At 34.6% G+C, this 16,224-nt stretch overlaps 2 protein-coding genes across 8 annotated transcripts; one reads left to right on the top strand and one right to left on the bottom strand.

The window, feature by feature from the left end:
• The first annotated feature begins 347 nt into the window (after window positions 1–347).
• LOC109165845 (nuclear transcription factor Y subunit A-7-like) lies at window positions 348–4,143 on the top strand. Of its 6 annotated transcripts, none has more exons than XM_019314800.1 (7): window positions 348–403; window positions 523–594; window positions 1,154–1,223; window positions 1,716–1,861; window positions 3,210–3,311; window positions 3,407–3,571; window positions 3,657–4,143. In XM_019314800.1, exons 3-7 carry the CDS (start codon window positions 1,193–1,195, stop codon window positions 3,834–3,836), a joined length of 624 nt encoding a protein of 207 aa, XP_019170345.1. In that variant the 5' UTR covers window positions 348–403; window positions 523–594; window positions 1,154–1,192; the 3' UTR covers window positions 3,837–4,143. The 6 variants fall into 6 exon arrangements, with proteins under 6 accessions (XP_019170345.1, XP_019170347.1, XP_019170346.1 ...); XM_019314802.1 differs by having other exon boundaries at window positions 1,078–1,223; XM_019314801.1 differs by having other exon boundaries at window positions 392–415.
• A 6,832-nt stretch (window positions 4,144–10,975) lies between these two features.
• Window positions 10,976–12,267, bottom strand: LOC109164997 (two-component response regulator ARR22-like). Of its 2 annotated transcripts, none has more exons than XM_019313571.1 (3): window positions 12,225–12,267; window positions 11,475–11,703; window positions 10,976–11,300 (listed from the first exon to the last, which is right to left on the bottom strand). In XM_019313571.1, exons 2-3 carry the CDS (start codon window positions 11,691–11,693, stop codon window positions 11,130–11,132), a joined length of 390 nt encoding a protein of 129 aa, XP_019169116.1. In that variant the 5' UTR covers window positions 11,694–11,703; window positions 12,225–12,267; the 3' UTR covers window positions 10,976–11,129. The 2 variants fall into 2 exon arrangements, with proteins under 2 accessions (XP_019169116.1, XP_019169115.1); XM_019313570.1 differs by lacking the exon at window positions 12,225–12,267 and adding an exon at window positions 12,149–12,196.
• Window positions 12,268–16,224: the final 3,957 nt, after the last annotated feature.

Genomic DNA, 16,224 nt, shown 5'->3' with positions numbered 1-16,224 from the left:
CACTCGTTCTATTTCAATTTTCAACTACTCAGTCAATCACTATTTTTAGTTAAGATAACTTTTCTTCAAAAAAGTTGAGATAATTTTTTATTAATTTACTGGCGGGCTTCGCTAAACGTCACGTGGCCCAAATAGAACCCACGGGCCACAATGATGAATGCTTTAGTGAAACATTTGAAACCATTAAATAAAGAACAATTTTCACTGACAAAAGGGGCCCAACATAAAAACTTCTGGCTCAGATTGAGACTATCTGTCCAAAGCTATGGACCACTTTGCCCTCTTCAACTCCAATCCACAGACTTTTATTTTTTTTTTTTTTTTTTTTTTTTTTTTTTGTTGTTATTGATTTTAAATTGTGCCCTCTATTCATGATTCTCTGGAGGGTTATAAGAAGTTTCCAGTAAGCAATCCAGTAGGGATAGAATTTTGATTCCCCACACAATTGTTCAATTTCCCAATCCAATCCTAAATCCCTAATTCCTTTTGTTTTTCTCATTCTATTATATTCACATTATTCAGATGCGATGAGAATTGGAATGGTAGGTGCTAGCTGATTCCAGTGCAAAACGGCAAGAAAATTCTTTCAAAAAGGTAGTTTTTTTTTTTTTTTTTTGAATATCCGAAACCCTAATTTCAATGCTTTGCTGTTTTTTTTTTTGGTCATTTGTGTCGTTGAACAAGATTGAATTTCAAAATGAAAAATGAGTGAAAATTCAGTATAACTCAGGTTTCTGTTCTCTCTGGCAATTCCGGACACAATTTCTTTACTGAACTTCAGCTGTTCCACCACATGCAGAGTAACAGTTTAGTTTCTGATTGATTGGGTTTTTTTTTTTTAACTTTATTTTAGCTGATTATGTTAAAAGCTGAGTGAGTCTGTTTAGCTTATCATTGCTCTGTTGGTATGGTATATCAATGTTATTTGGTTTTAACATAATTCTGTAAGTGATTTGCTAATGCCTAAATTCAGTTAGTTTTTTTTTTTTTGGTAATGATGTGCTCTGCTGCCAAATATCTATAAAAAGCTATATATGTTTAGCAGTGTGATAATTCTGTGTCTATAAATGGTTGCAGGCATATAATAATTTATGGTGGGTGATATATATTGTTTAGATGTATTGTTGCCCCACGTTTAACTGTGTGTTCCTAGGTCTGTTATCAATTCAAGGGTCTCGAGACAAGCAGCATTATGACTTCCTCTTCAGTTCATGAGCTTTCAGGTTTTTCCCATATCCCTTACTGTGATCTATGAAACAAATAGAAATGCAGAAAGTATGCTATTGAATATTGAAACACTGTGTTCTAAAGTTATAGTTGCCTTTTCTACCCAAGGTGTATCAATAAGAAAAAGTCACCTTTGTGTGACTTATTATCCACAATTCATTATGCTAGCACATATCCAGTGCAATTATCCCTTATTCTTATTTAACTTAAATATTTAACCTTTTAAAAATTTCAATCAATCTATGTTCTCTGCTAAGATCCTTAACATTGACTAAGATTCTACAAACAAGAAACCATTCAGGCAACTATGCTGCCATTACTCTGGTTTTGTTGGGTTGAGGTATTTTGACATTTGTAAAAAATATTGGGGTTGATCTTCTTAATGTGAATTAGACTGTTAAGTTATACTGTTGTTCCTATCTTACTTTCTTTTTTCAGGTGCAATTTATGACATGTTTCTAACTATTGTTAATTTGGTGGAATTTTAGATAATAGTGAGACTGAACAGCAACAAAAGCACTCAGAGCATGAAATTCAGTCTTCATCACCGTCAAATTTGATGCCTCATTCTGCGACTATCGCACCAGCTATGCATTATGGAATACCTCCACAAAACGGAAATGGAAATGCTATGGTATTATAAGAATCTAGTAACACAATGTTTTTAATATATCCCTGATACAACATTGTTTTAAGCTTTACACTACCCTATCCTTATTTGGTATATTCAGTTTTACTAGTATGGTTCTGCTCTTGCTTTACTGTAGTAGTGGTGCTGGGTGCAAGCAAATCTATGATGCTTGCTGATGGCCATCCTATTAAATTGCCAGATGTTGTTCCTAGTAGCTAACCTTATTAATTTGCAAATATAGGAAAATTTTGGTGGAAGCGTGGAACACAATCTTCTGCTCCCCCTTTAGAATAAATTTTTATTTGTAATGATTTAAGAACTTTTGGGCATGCTTTGTTAGTATTTTTGTGAATTGATATTAAAATTGGTTATGTTGATTTATAGATCAATCTATGGCAGAATAATGCTAAAAAATATAAATAAATGCTGTGTAAAACATAAAAACTACTTGTACATAAAATGTTTGTGACACATGAATTTTTTATTTTTTATTATTTTTTATTTTTTTTTCACTTTCAGATAACTTCTAAATTATCAAACGAAGAGATGCTTGCACACTTGATTGCTGTTTAATTGGTAATTTCCATAACCAAAGGAGTCTGATTCAGGCATACAAATTAACTATAATCTCTTTTTACCCCTTTCTTTTCAAACTTATGCCAACATTTGATTAAAATAGAGCTTCTCAAGATTCCCAAGGCATCATATTGTTTCCAGATTCCATTTGAAGGACCAACCTGACATGTTACATAGAAACTCAGATTAGCTATTGCTAAGTTCCAGCAAAAGAAGTCATTCATCCTCTCTAGAATGTTCCCTTCCTGGTAATAGATGCAATGAAAAAGCTATCAACGTCAAAATCATATTGAGAAGAGTATGATGCTAAGCAACTTTGTTATTGCATTGTAGACTGTCTGACTGTGGGTAGACACTATTTTGTGCCAAGAGAACCTTTTCATATTTATGCTGAAATATTAATTAAAGAATTGACGTTTTCAACATTTTCCAGCGCCAAGGTCTGAAAGGACCATTACCTTTTCTTCTGATATCTAATGCTGTCTGAACTCTGAATTTGATAATTTTGCATACTGGAGTCCAGATTGTGTTCTCTCCACTTTTTGCATACTAATGACCATGACCTATATATATAGTTTTGTCTCCTTTCTAAAAAAATACACAGTAAGCTAAGAACATGAATGGCACTGACATCATAAGGTATAATGTTATTTGAATCCGTTTTTCATTTTAGAAGATGTGACCTATAGTTCTTGGTGATTACTATATTATTTGCATTTAACTACAGGCAGAACTAATGACGAGTATGTGGGGATTCTTTTGTCATACATTGCAGGCACATACTGTGTATCCTTATCCAGATCCTTATTACAGAAGCATCTTTGCCCCTTATGATGCACAGCCTTATGCTGCACAGCCTTATCCATCTCAACCAATGGTACAAATTTTCTTGTTAATAACATTGTTGATTTGGTAGGTGGGGCAATTGTTTTGCATAGTTACGGAAGTTGTAATTATACAGTGAATTCTCAGGTCCATCTTCAATTGATGGGAACTCAACAAGCTGGCGTTCCTTTGCCATCAGATGCAGTTGAAGAACCTGTCTTTGTTAATGCAAAACAATATCATGGCATCTTGAGGCGCCGACAATCTCGTGCAAAAGCCGAGTCGGAAAATAAACTTCTCAAGGCTAGGAAGGTAATCTTATCTACACGTTTTTTGGGTGTTTTAATTACCTACATCAATTATACGGCCACCACCTCACTGATATTTTCATTTGCAGCCCTACTTGCATGAATCGCGACATTTGCATGCACTAAGGAGAGCTAGAGGATGTGGTGGTCGATTTACTTCAAAGAAAAACGAGAAGCAGCAGAAACAGGAGGGATCGGGCCATAAATCACCACCCAATGTCAACCTGAATTCTGAAAGTAGTGATAACGGCTCAGAATTTGCATCCTGATCCTACCCAAAGTGCAACACTGGAAGCATCCCATAATAGTGAAGAATCGAAAATAGCACTGTTCACTTTAAACACTCAAACTCCTACTCTTCTTTCAGCATGCTAGAGATGAGGCACACTCTTTTACTTTAGCCCAAGATGTAAAAAATCAGAAATAGGCTTAGGAGGGACACTTGGAAGATTGGTAGTTTGGTCAAAATGCTGCAGAGTGTTCTCTGGAAGTGATGCTTTACATTTTGAGGGAGTATCTTTTTATCTTTATTTTTCATGTGATTCTACTGATTTCTGATAGGTGCTGTGGTTTTAGTGAAGGTTTGGAACTGCTGGCTCAATATAGTGTTCCTTTAGTGTGGTCATGTTTGTAGACTGAAGTCTGCAGGGGCAGCTCAATTGGTCACATGGGTGAAGTTTGGGAACAATAGTGTAGATTGAAAGATGATAGGAGAATGGAGGAACTTTCATCCTTTTTTAAACTGGAATTGGGGAGCCACTAGTATATACATTTCTATGAGAAACTAAGCATACACTAGTCTCATTCCTTTCATTCCCCTTTTTCCTTGTAGTTTGAAGTAGTGTATGATGGAATGAGTAGGTAACCAATGAAGGTTTTATCGAATTAGTAAAGTTCAACTACAAGATTTTCCTAACATTGGATCAAATGGTTAGTCCTTACCAAAAAAACAAAACAAAAAAAAAAAAAAAAAAAAAAAAAGACAAAAGTTGTATGTTCATTTTGTCACATTGAGTATGTGTACACACATTTAATGTGACAGGCAATGGTGCGGGGTATATATCCCCGCATTCCCAACTCACTCCCCACACTCGCACGGGTAATGAGATTTTTGCCCCATATTTGTTTCCGCAGAGATTTTGTGGGTGCAGGTAATACCCCACCCGCAACTATAATTATTAATATTTCACTTAAATCTAATAAAAATTTTATACTACAATTTTAATTGTCACATGAATTTTTTTATAAGTTTGAACATAACTCTAAAATTTAATAAGAGCTAATGAAGTTAGTCCTTAATTGGAACTAAAATTGTGTTGATAGTATAAATTGTATTAAGTGTTTACTCATTATGTTATTTGTGTTGTTCTTATTCAATTTTCATAAATAAAAAAACTAAGAGTTTAATGCAATATGCATTTTTAATTATAAATAAAATATACATAAACTTATATAATAAATAAATACAAATAACAATATATATAAGTGCGGGTGTGGCATCTTGCTGAAGCTATGGCTATAAAGGAGGCTCTATCGTGGGCAATGGAATGTGGTTGGAGAGAGCTAGTGATTCTCTCGGATTGTCAATTAATGTGCGCATCCTTAATATCTTCTGCTCCGGATAACTCTTATGCAGGTTGTGTGCTCAAGGATTGTCTCAATTTTAAACGACAATTTGATTATGTGTCGTTTCGGTTTGTTCGTAGATCCGCGAATAAGTTTGCTCATGCATTGGCAAGGGAGGCTTCTTCCCAGTCTGGTCCTCGTAGTTGGTTTTCACTCTATCCTACTTGTATTCAACATTTAGCTTTTGCTAATTAATATATCTTCGTTTTTCCTTTCCAAAAAAAAAAAAAAAAAGTGCGGGTGTGAGGCGGGGATACCTCCCCCGCACCGCGCGGGTATACAAAATTTTCCCCATATCTGCACTCATTACTCAAATTATGCGGGCATTTTAAAACCCGTAGAAGTGGAGATGTCCGGAAAATTTATTGGGTGCGAGTAGAATTGTCATCCCTATGTGACATGGGTGGTATATATGGGTAAGATAATGTGCAGCACGGCAGCATTATAAAGTGCATTACGTGGAGTTATAAAGTGTATTTTTTAATACTTCAAAGTGCATCATACAAATAATAAACTACGATATTTATAAATGTAATTTAAAAGTAAATTTCAAAAATTATAAAATTGCATAATATTATTATTATTATTATTATTATTATTATTATTATTATTATTATTATTATTATTATTATTATTATTACTCAAAATATATTTACTTACAAATTCATTTTATTCTCTCTAAATCTTTTCTCCTCTCAATTTTTTTTTTTAAATCTCTTTTAAAAATGCTCTTAAAAAAATTATACTTTAGACATAAATTACAACCTAACAAATGTACAATTCTGTAATGCATGTTAAAAATAGCATGCACGTCATTATTTTAATTCAGTAAGAAAATTGATAATTGTGTTTACCCCATAATAGAGTTCGCTAACTGGCCCCAACCACCGACTCCCCACCACCCTACCCCCCAAAAAATGTACAAATCTGTAATGCATGCTAAAAATATCATGCATGCCATTTTAATTCAGTAAGCAAATTGTTAATTGTGTTTACGTACCCCATTCTAAAGTTGGCTAACCGCCCCAAGTACAATTTTGTAATGCATGTTAAAAATATCATGCACGCCATTTAATTCAATAAGCAAATTGTTAATTGTGTTTACCCCATTTTAGAGTTCGCTAACCCCTCCCCCAACCACCCATTCCCACTACACTAAGTAGTTGTTTAACGGACGCTGTATCTTTTTTAAATTTTAAACAAAAAAGTTTTGTAATTATTAACGATGTCGATTTTTTTTTAATAAATCGACGTTAAAACATTTTTTAATTATAATTTTATTTAATGTTTTAATGACGATTTTATTAAAATTGACGAGATAAGTTTAACATTATATGTTACTTAAATTACTTTTGTAGTAGTGCATTCGGGACATACATAGATTGTGGAAGAGTTAAACTCAGCATCCCATTCCATAAACAACAAGATGAACAAGTTGCATGTGTGAAGATGAGCAACTATAGAAGGATCATTTCCTCTTTAAGGCATATTGCCAAATAGGTGTCTAAAGTTTTTTATTTTATTACTTTTTTTTTTTTTAGGGAAGGGAAAATAGCACTTTTTCCCCCTATGTTATATACTTATAGCACTTTTTCCCCCTCAATTATTTATGTAAGCACATTAGCCCCTCAATTATTTTAAAAGTGGTAGTTTTCCCCCCTAATATATTAAATTGACATTTCTACCCTTAAAGTAAACATTTTATTTATTTTACTTCTCCAACAAATTATTGCGTATATGTAGCGATTACCACGGTTCGGTTCAAACTGAACCAGACACTATAGCAATCGAATTAAAAGTTTTCAGTTATGATTCAGATCTAGAACCCAATATTTGGATTTCAATTTATTAAATTTAAGAATAAAAAAAAATTGGATCATGAACCGGCGGTTCCGGATCCCGTTCGCGATTTTGAACCGTCTTTATTTTAAAATTTTATTTTTTATTTTAAAATAGTTTAAATTCAACAATAAATGTATTTTATTTTTTCAGTTCGGAACATGAACCGGCCATTCCAGTTCGCGATTTTAATAAACTCTAAATATCGCATTTTGATTATAAATTGTAATTGAAATATTTTGGTTTGGTTACTATAGTATCTGGTTTGAACTAAATTATAGTAATAATTTATTGGAGAATAAAAATAAATGAAATATTTATTTTAAGGGTAAATATGTCCATTTAACATTTCAGGGGGAAAAAGAGCCACTTAAATAATTAAGGGGGGAAAAGTGCTATAAGTATATAACATAGGGGGAAAAAGTGCCAAATAGGTGTCTAAAGTTTTTTATTTTATTACTTTTTTTTTTTAGGGAATCTAAAGTGTTAGTTAAGATGTCAACCAACATGGATAAGTTACAAATTCGAATTTGAATTTTAATTAAGGATAAGTTTTACCCTTAATGTTCAATCGACATGGAGTTATCCATTTGTCCAAAATCTGTGAAATTGTACATACTACAAGTTGTCAAATTTGGAGAAATTATTTGCTTAGAATGTCTAATTCTGGACAGATTTAGAGCGTGTTTGTAATTAAATATTTGGTAATTGAAATAGGTTTTGGTGAAAATATTTTACATGTTTAGTAGTAGAGTGGAATTGGGATGATTACCAATGATTGTTTAGTTATGTATGGCCCTATAATTGAAATAAATGTTAAAAAAAAACCAAAAAAAAAAACAAAACAAAACAAAACAAAAAACAAAAAAAAAAAAAAACAAAAAACAAAAAACAAAAACAAAACAAAAAATCAATACAATTGATCCTACTATAATAACATCCAAAGCACCAATATGAAAAAAAAAAATCAAAACAAAAATCTAAAACCACTAATCATGTGTAGTGGCCAGTGGGGAGGCGACGAAATGAGGAAGCGATGAAATGAGTAGAGATAAAGGCTCAATCAAAGAAATGATACCTTATTTAAATTAGGTAATGAATTTTGCTTTTTATTTTTTATTGGGAAAATGGCACTTTTTCCCCCTAAGTTATATATTTATAGCACTTTTTCCCCTTCAATTATTTATGTAAACACATTAACCCCCTCAATTATTTTAAAAGTGGTGGTTTTTCCCCATAATATATTAAATTGACATTTCTACCCTTAAAGTAAACATTTTATTTATTTTACTTCTCCAACAAATTATTGCGTATATGTAGCGATTACCACGGTTCGGTACGAACTGAACCAGACAATATAGCAATCGAATTAAAAATTTTCGGTTATGATTCGGATTTAGAACCCAATATTTGGATTTCAATTTATTAAATTTAAGAATAAAAAAACTTGATCATGAACCGTGAACCGGCGGTTCCGGATCCAGTTCACGATTTTGAACCGTTTTTATTTTAAAATTTTATTTTTTATTTTAAAATAGTCTAAATTCAACAATAAATGTATTTTATTTTTCAGTTCGGAACATGAACCGACAATTCTGGTTCACTATTTTAATAAACTCTAAATATCGCGTTTTGATTATAAATTGTAATTGGGATATTTTGGTTTGGTTGATATAGTATCTGTTTGGTTTGAACCAAAATATAGTAATAATTTGTTGGAGAAGAAAAATAAATGAAATATTTTTTTTTTAAATATTTTTTAAGGGTAAATATGTCCATTTAACATTTCAGGGGGAAAAAGAGCCACTTAAATAATTCAGGGGGAAAAAGTGCTATAAGTATATAACTCAGGGGGAAAAAGTGTCATTTTCCCTTTTTTATTTTAATTATAGAGGTAATCAAATCTTATCCATGTGTTTTAAAAAAATTGTCCACTAAACAATATTTATGACTTTCATTATCATTTCTTGTGTGACCCAGCCATGAACCAAATACACCTTAATGTCTAATTTTATGTCCAAATTAGACTAATCACGGATTAATTAAATATTTGATTAATCAAAGACTAATCACATGTACGTACATATGTTTATATATATACATTATTTTTAAACCAAAAAATATAAACTTTAGTATTTCTTTACTCTAATATTTCGTCAGTAAAACATTTATCAATTTATTCAGCAAAATTAACTCACTCGTAATTTCGTGAGTCCAAATTGTGATAAACTAATTACCAAGTCTTGATTAATAGATGAAAGTGAAAATATGTCTTTAACTTTGAAGAATACAAATACATTAAAAGAACATACTTAAAGTCTTGAAAAAAATTATCAGCTTCATTTACAGTAAAATCTAACCAAAACAAATTAAAATACGTGTCCACGATCTACAAGAATCTATAGTTATAACTTGGGGGTGTGGTTAAGTAAAAAGGACTTATTTAGTCTTAACCAAAGGTTAAGGGTTTGATCTTTGACTTTGGGTATGGAGAAGCCTTAAATCTCCAGGTCAGTTGTCCCCCTCAAAAGATGTGTCTACAATTCAGTCATACTTTTGATAATAAAAAAAAAAGTAATATTTTTACTTCAAAATATAAAAGTATTACATTTGTCGTATTATGTTTTCCCTTATAAGTAATAAACATGCATTTTATTCATAATTTAGTATTACATTTATATATTAAACCAACCCGACCCGATCCGACACATCTCATGAATAAGGATCCATGAAACGGTCATACATCAATTGATAATTGTGTTTACCCCATTTTTTAGCTCGCTAACCGCCCTAAGTACAATTTTGTATGTAATTAATGCATGTTAAAAATATCATGCACGCCATTTTAATTCAGTAGGCAATTTGATAATTGTGTTTACTCCATTTAATTAGCTAGGGATAGCACTCCCCGTCCCCGTCCCCAAACCCCTGACCCCGTTCCCATCCTCGACGTACGGAAAATTGAAAATTGTCCATATCTCTGCCCCGCGGGGAATTAAGCGGGGGTGGGGATTCTCCGTCCCCGATCAACTCTTAGTCAAAATTTTAATTTATTGTAAATTTTAATTTTAAAAACTAAACTTTTAATTTTAAAAAATTAACATATATATATATATATATATATATATATATATATATATATATATATATATATATATATATATATATATATATATATATGTGTGTGTGTGTGTGTGTGTGTGTGTGTGTGTGTGTGTGTGTGTGTGTGTGTGTGTGTGTTTATTTATTATTATTATTATTATTATTATTATTATTTATTATTATTATTATTATAATTAATCGGGGACGGGGTATCCCCGTCCCCGTCTCCAATCTCCGAAACCGACGTCCCCGTCTCCGATTTTCGAAATTTTTTCCCGTCCCCGTTCCTGACAAGGACGGGGCACATTGCCATCCCTAATTTTAACGTTCGCTAATCCCTCCCCCAACCACCCTCCCAAACATATATGAATTGTGGAAGAGTTAAACTCAGCCGCCCCTTAGAATGGAAGAAAACCCCAACCACACCAAATTTGTGGAGGAATTAAACTCAGCCACCCTAGGAAGAAAATTTTGATCATTTTGTATATATTAAAGTTTAAAATGATTTTAGCAGTTTAACTATATATTCAATAATTTTGTTAAATTAATATTTCAATTTAAACAAATTGTATCAGACCATGTAGGGTGTCAGTTGATTAATTGTCATATACACAAATGCATCACCATTTATTTGAGGTTAATGAATTTTTAATAATCCAAATTAATACATTAATTATTATTATTATTATTATTATATATATATATATATATATATATATATATATATATATCCTTTTTTGGATGGCGTGCGAAAGAGGTGCACATCGACTTTGTTGTTTTCCATCGAGGTACAGATCGAATTAGAGAAATTCAAATCATATTAGATAACAATATATTTTTTAACCAATCACATATGACTATGTCATTTATTATTATAATTGGAGTTACACAGAAACTACCAATCAAGCTGAACACACACTAGTATTTTCCCAATTTGCAGCTAAGCACACTAAGGCATAATAAGATAGGAAAATACTCTTCAAATCAAACTCATTTTAGGCAACAAGTTTGTTAATGACGCCCAGAACCACTTCTGCACGCAGCGGCTTCACCAGACACTCATCCAGTCCGGCAGCCAGAAACTCGTCCCTCACCGGACCTGGCCCGTGCGAAGTCGCGCCAACTATCATGCTCTTCACCCCCATTTCACGGAGCTCCTTGGTTGCCTAATTCAAACATATATAGTTTCCTTTTTAGTGTTAGGAATAATAGATGTATAAGATCTGTAAGATATATTAAATATAATATATTTAATAGTTGGATTGCACATTAATAGTTATATGCTCATGCTCAACAAGATCGAGTGAGAGGGAATTGAAAGGGAAGAAGAGTGGGCTTACATTGACGCCATCCTTGATGGGCATTTCCTTGTCCATGAGCAGGAGGTCGAAGCGGGCGCCGGAGCGGTGGAGCACCACCGCCTCCTCGCCGTTGTTGACCACCTGAACTTCCACTCCGTACTTCTTCAGCAGCGTCTTGTGGACCAGCTGCAAAATGGGGCTGTCTTCAACCACGAGCGCCGTCAGTCCCTTTCCAACATTCTTCGAATCCATGTCCATTTCCAGCAACCTAAACTAAACACATAAATTCATTCCAGAAAAAGAAGAAAACATTAATAACACCCCAATCTTGCGCAATAATCCCTGCATGCAACGCTGCAATAATAATAACAAATAAGGAAAGAGGGGGGCAACCCGCCAAATTGGTCAGGCGGTTAGTTTGGTAATCTTTAGGTTACACGTTCCACTCTCAATCGGAGCGGTCTTATTGGTCTAAACCGGTATAGACAACTTAAACTCGTTTGGTTCATTGTGTCATTTACCGGCTATGGTCACAAACAGAAATTTATCCCATTAACCTTTTTGCGGTTTGAGCCGGTGACCGGCTACGGTCAAAGGCGGGGTTTTTTCAACACAACTAAAACTGTCTATTGACATTTCTGGTTTGAGCCAGCAAACAACCTAGGTTGTTTTATTCCCTTGTGGCCGACTAAGGTTCACAAAGTAAGATTTACCCGATACACATTTTCTGATAATGACTACAAATTTTTTCCGTCATCGGAAAAAAGAGAGTAAAGAGAGAAATGGTACCACACTTGATGACAACAGGAGGAAATGAAGTGCAAGAGAGAGAGAGAATTGATGAATTGATGACTAAAACAAGAAACAGCGAGGGGTTTAAATAGGTTGGAGAAATGGACCACAGAGTGTATAACAATGCCAGTAAAAATTAGTATATAATCTACGATGAAGATATCCAGGTGTAAAAAGGGTCCAAAAAATTTAATGTCAAATCTGGTGTTTCACCGGGGTTGATAAATGAAAAGCATGCATTCAAGGCAAAACCAAATCTTATTTGATATCATACGATTCCCCAGATTTGACTATTTTTGTGTTTTGGAATGTACATTTTAATTTGCGATCTTATGACATAAATCGGTTGCAGTATTTATTGAAAGATTTCATCTATCTTTAATTCCTTTTATTATAAGAATAATATAATTTTGTTACCATGCATTTACTAATTCAATATATGCCAATATGGTAAAACCACCTCTATTGTCACTTAATAGATTTTAACATTTAGTGCCGTATCAACGTTCTTGATTTTATTAATTTCAAAAGTATAAAGAAATTAGCTGGCTAACATTCTAGAATATGGGTGTATCATAAACAAAATCATATATTACTAAAGTTTAAATTTAAAGTTAAATACTTTCTTAAAAAAGTATATTTATTATATTTTTTAATATTAAATTTAAAGATATCATTGGATTGACAATATCACGGTAAAAGATTTAACAGGCTGGCTTATGAAATAGGTTGGGAATGGAAAACATTATTGAGAATGGTGGTAATCTATCACATGCAAAACCGGTTTGGAACGTAGTCTAATGGAGATTGGACAAGTAGCTAGCTAGTATCCAAGTAGCTCACCAAAACTATATCATGGTTTCTTACATAAAAAATGTTAAAATCTCTTGCACCTCAAAGATAACTAAGGATATGTTCAACATTTTTCTAATGTTTCATTGTAAAATAAACACTAAATATAATGTTGCTAGCAAGTTCATCAGAGATATAATATAAGGTTTAACTTGATATGATTATAGAACTTCTGGTCCTACAGTAGTGCCCATAGTAAATGATATTTATTCATATAAAACATCACTAAGACATTTTTTAAGATAAGCTAATTGGTGCATAAAATTCCTTCAAAGAGACACTAGTACAAAGGTGCACATAAGCTACACTTGTACAAGTGTTTCCACTACACTTATAGCGGTGTAGTAGATGAGGGTGGCTGAAAAAGTGTAGGCTTTCCTCGACACCCTTAGATGTACGCTATAGTGGTGATATAGGAATATAGATTGCACACTGTTAACGGAAAACATGTAACATGTAGAAACACTAATATTCTAATGATGGCCAGGCACATTATCAAGTATGAAAGGTTTAGAACTTATAGAATTTGATATTTCTTCCAAATATCAATGACACTCAAAATGCTCATTACTATAATTTTGTCTAAGTACTACGACTAGTGTACTAGGTGACTAGCCTATAAGACAATAAGACTCGCACACTACTTAATATGATTTAATTTTGTCATGAGGTAGTACTACTAGAGTAAGACAATGTTAGTCAATGGGGTGACAAAGGAAAATAGTGCCTCTTAATTTACTTTATAGGCAAAACTGTATTTAAAATTGGACACAATGTACAAGAGATGTGTTCACTTTGGGCATAATTTCACACTAACCGCTATCGAGATTCGAACCTTGATTTCTTCTGTCAGATACTACCTACTGAACTAGTGAGCTAAGCCCGCAAAATATCGTATAGCGATACCTAGTTTGCATATCCTGCAAGATACAAGCTTGTACTTTAGCTAGGTCTGATCTCTTGCTACCTTTAAAGGATTAACAAGTCCGCTTCTCACGAATCACTGTTGTAGTAGCTTATTTCTGCTAAGATACAACGTTAAATTACTTCGTTATATGTAGATATATCAAATACAATTTAATATTATGCATATGTATATATGACATGCAAGACATTGAAATAACATGTCTTAAAAAGTAAAGTACTTAGCTCTCAATATAGTCGGGAGTAAATGAGGATGTGAATAAGTTATTCTCCAAGAATCCAAGATTGAGCTCATAACAGCAAGACCTAGAATATTAACCATGCATGAAAAACCCATTCGTGTACAAACTCCAATAGATCAACTAATGCAGCACTCGTTGGTGGCACCCGGCCATAAGTTTGTGAGAATAATCCGAGGATCCATTTTTTTTCTTCCCAAAAGATTGAATCCCGACCCTAAGGGTCTTACATCCCGACCCGTTCTTAGTTGGATTTGTGGACGGGGATGCTGTACGTGCACGGCCGGTGGAGGTGTCGACCACCACCGTACCATTCGTTTTCGGATCTCAAGGCCTCAGATCTCTTTGCCGTTCACCGGGATGGATGATTGGTTTAGAAGAAAATAGCCGGACTGCTGCAGGGCGTTGGCTAGGTTACTAGGCGATATGATCGAGCGCTGCCGCCGTTCGTGGAGGAAAACGCTAGCGCCGCTCGTTGAGGAATAGGAAGCCGCCGTCGCCACAACCACGATTTGAAGCGGCCGCCGCTGCTTGATGTAGAAAACGCCACAGCCGCCGCCGACGACTTCGACGATCTGAGACTTGCAGTACGTCACCATCACTCTGACTTCGTCGCCGGGCTCCAGAACCGGATCGGAGTCGCAGAAACCCCAGCCCGACCAATTCTCGCTATCCTATCGGTGTTCACCGAGAACTGATGGAGGTGAATTAAGACGGTCCTCTAGTCGAATATAAGAATAGAGAGATAGACAAGAGATACGGATCCGAGGAAAATCATGAATTATTTATTAATAGATACGGAGTATATATTAGGGGTGAGTACGGATTCCGGGATTCGTCAAATCCGTTCGCATATGTTTGTATTTGATAAAACTACCCTTGAGAACTTTCTTGGTGCTATTGTGCTGAAAATGTGTTAATATATGACTTTTTTGAGTCATCAGAGACCTTGTGGTCAAGGAGTGACTCTTTCAAGTGGGAACTCATGGATTTGAGTTTCCGTGAAGATGGTATTGACTCGTTTGGTCTCGTTGGGTTTCAGTACATGTAACAGGGTCAATAGTCCTAAAAAAATGACTTTTCCGAGTCAATTTTGGCATCATATGCTTGGATTTGACAAAAATACCCTTGCTTTTAACGCTCCTTTGACATAATTTTTAAAGGAAGGAACATTTTTTGTCAAAAATAAAAGTTAAGGTATGTGTTTTGGTCAAGTTGAAAGTCCAGGACTATTAACTATAGACTTAATTTTTTATTTTTTTTTGGATACAAAGAGAGGGACCAAGTCCGGTGAGAAACACTAAGAAGCATAATAGCATGTCCACCCCCGCGTCGAGCTCTGGCCCTGACCCTATCTTCCAAAGTAACTCCTCAACGCATGGCGGCTGACGCTCAAGAACCCGCGTCCCCATCTCGTGTGCCAAGGTAGCCAACGCAAGGTTGTCAGCTACTTTGTTACACTCTCGAACGACATGCCTGAATTCCACATCCTGAAACTTGCCAATTTCCTTGACACAAAGTTGAACGATGTTGCTTCCCCGTCCCACTCTAAGGTTCTCGTTGATGCACTTGACCATGGATAAGGAGTTGCTTTCTACGATGAGGTTCCTCGCGCTGTGTCTAGCAGCCATCCGGACCCCAACAGGATCGCCCAAGCCTCCGCATCTTCAGCCGAACACAATCCAATATTGTGCGTGAAGCCATGTAGCCATCGCCCCAGGTGGTCGCGCAACACTCCTCCGCATCCCGCCTTTTTGTTCACGCATTTGCAGCATTCATCCACGATGACTTTCCACCACCTAGGCGGCGGCTTAGTCCATGCAGTCGGTGTCACATCGGCCTTAGCTGCCACCCTCAGCATCCACTTCTTCTGGAAAGTCTCTTTGATATTGCCGTGTTGGTTCAAGATCCATGCCTCTTCTGCTCAAGGTTCAAGCGTTTCCCTTCAAATATCTTCATGTTCCGCCATCTCCAGCACCACC

This window comes from Ipomoea nil, unplaced genomic scaffold (genome assembly GCF_001879475.1).
Source record: "Ipomoea nil cultivar Tokyo-kokei standard unplaced genomic scaffold, Asagao_1.1 scaffold3069, whole genome shotgun sequence".
Lineage (NCBI taxonomy): Eukaryota > Viridiplantae > Streptophyta > Magnoliopsida > Solanales > Convolvulaceae > Ipomoea > Ipomoea nil.
The sequence above is the reverse complement of the archived record's forward strand: the minus strand, read 5'-3'. Positions and strand labels throughout refer to the sequence as shown.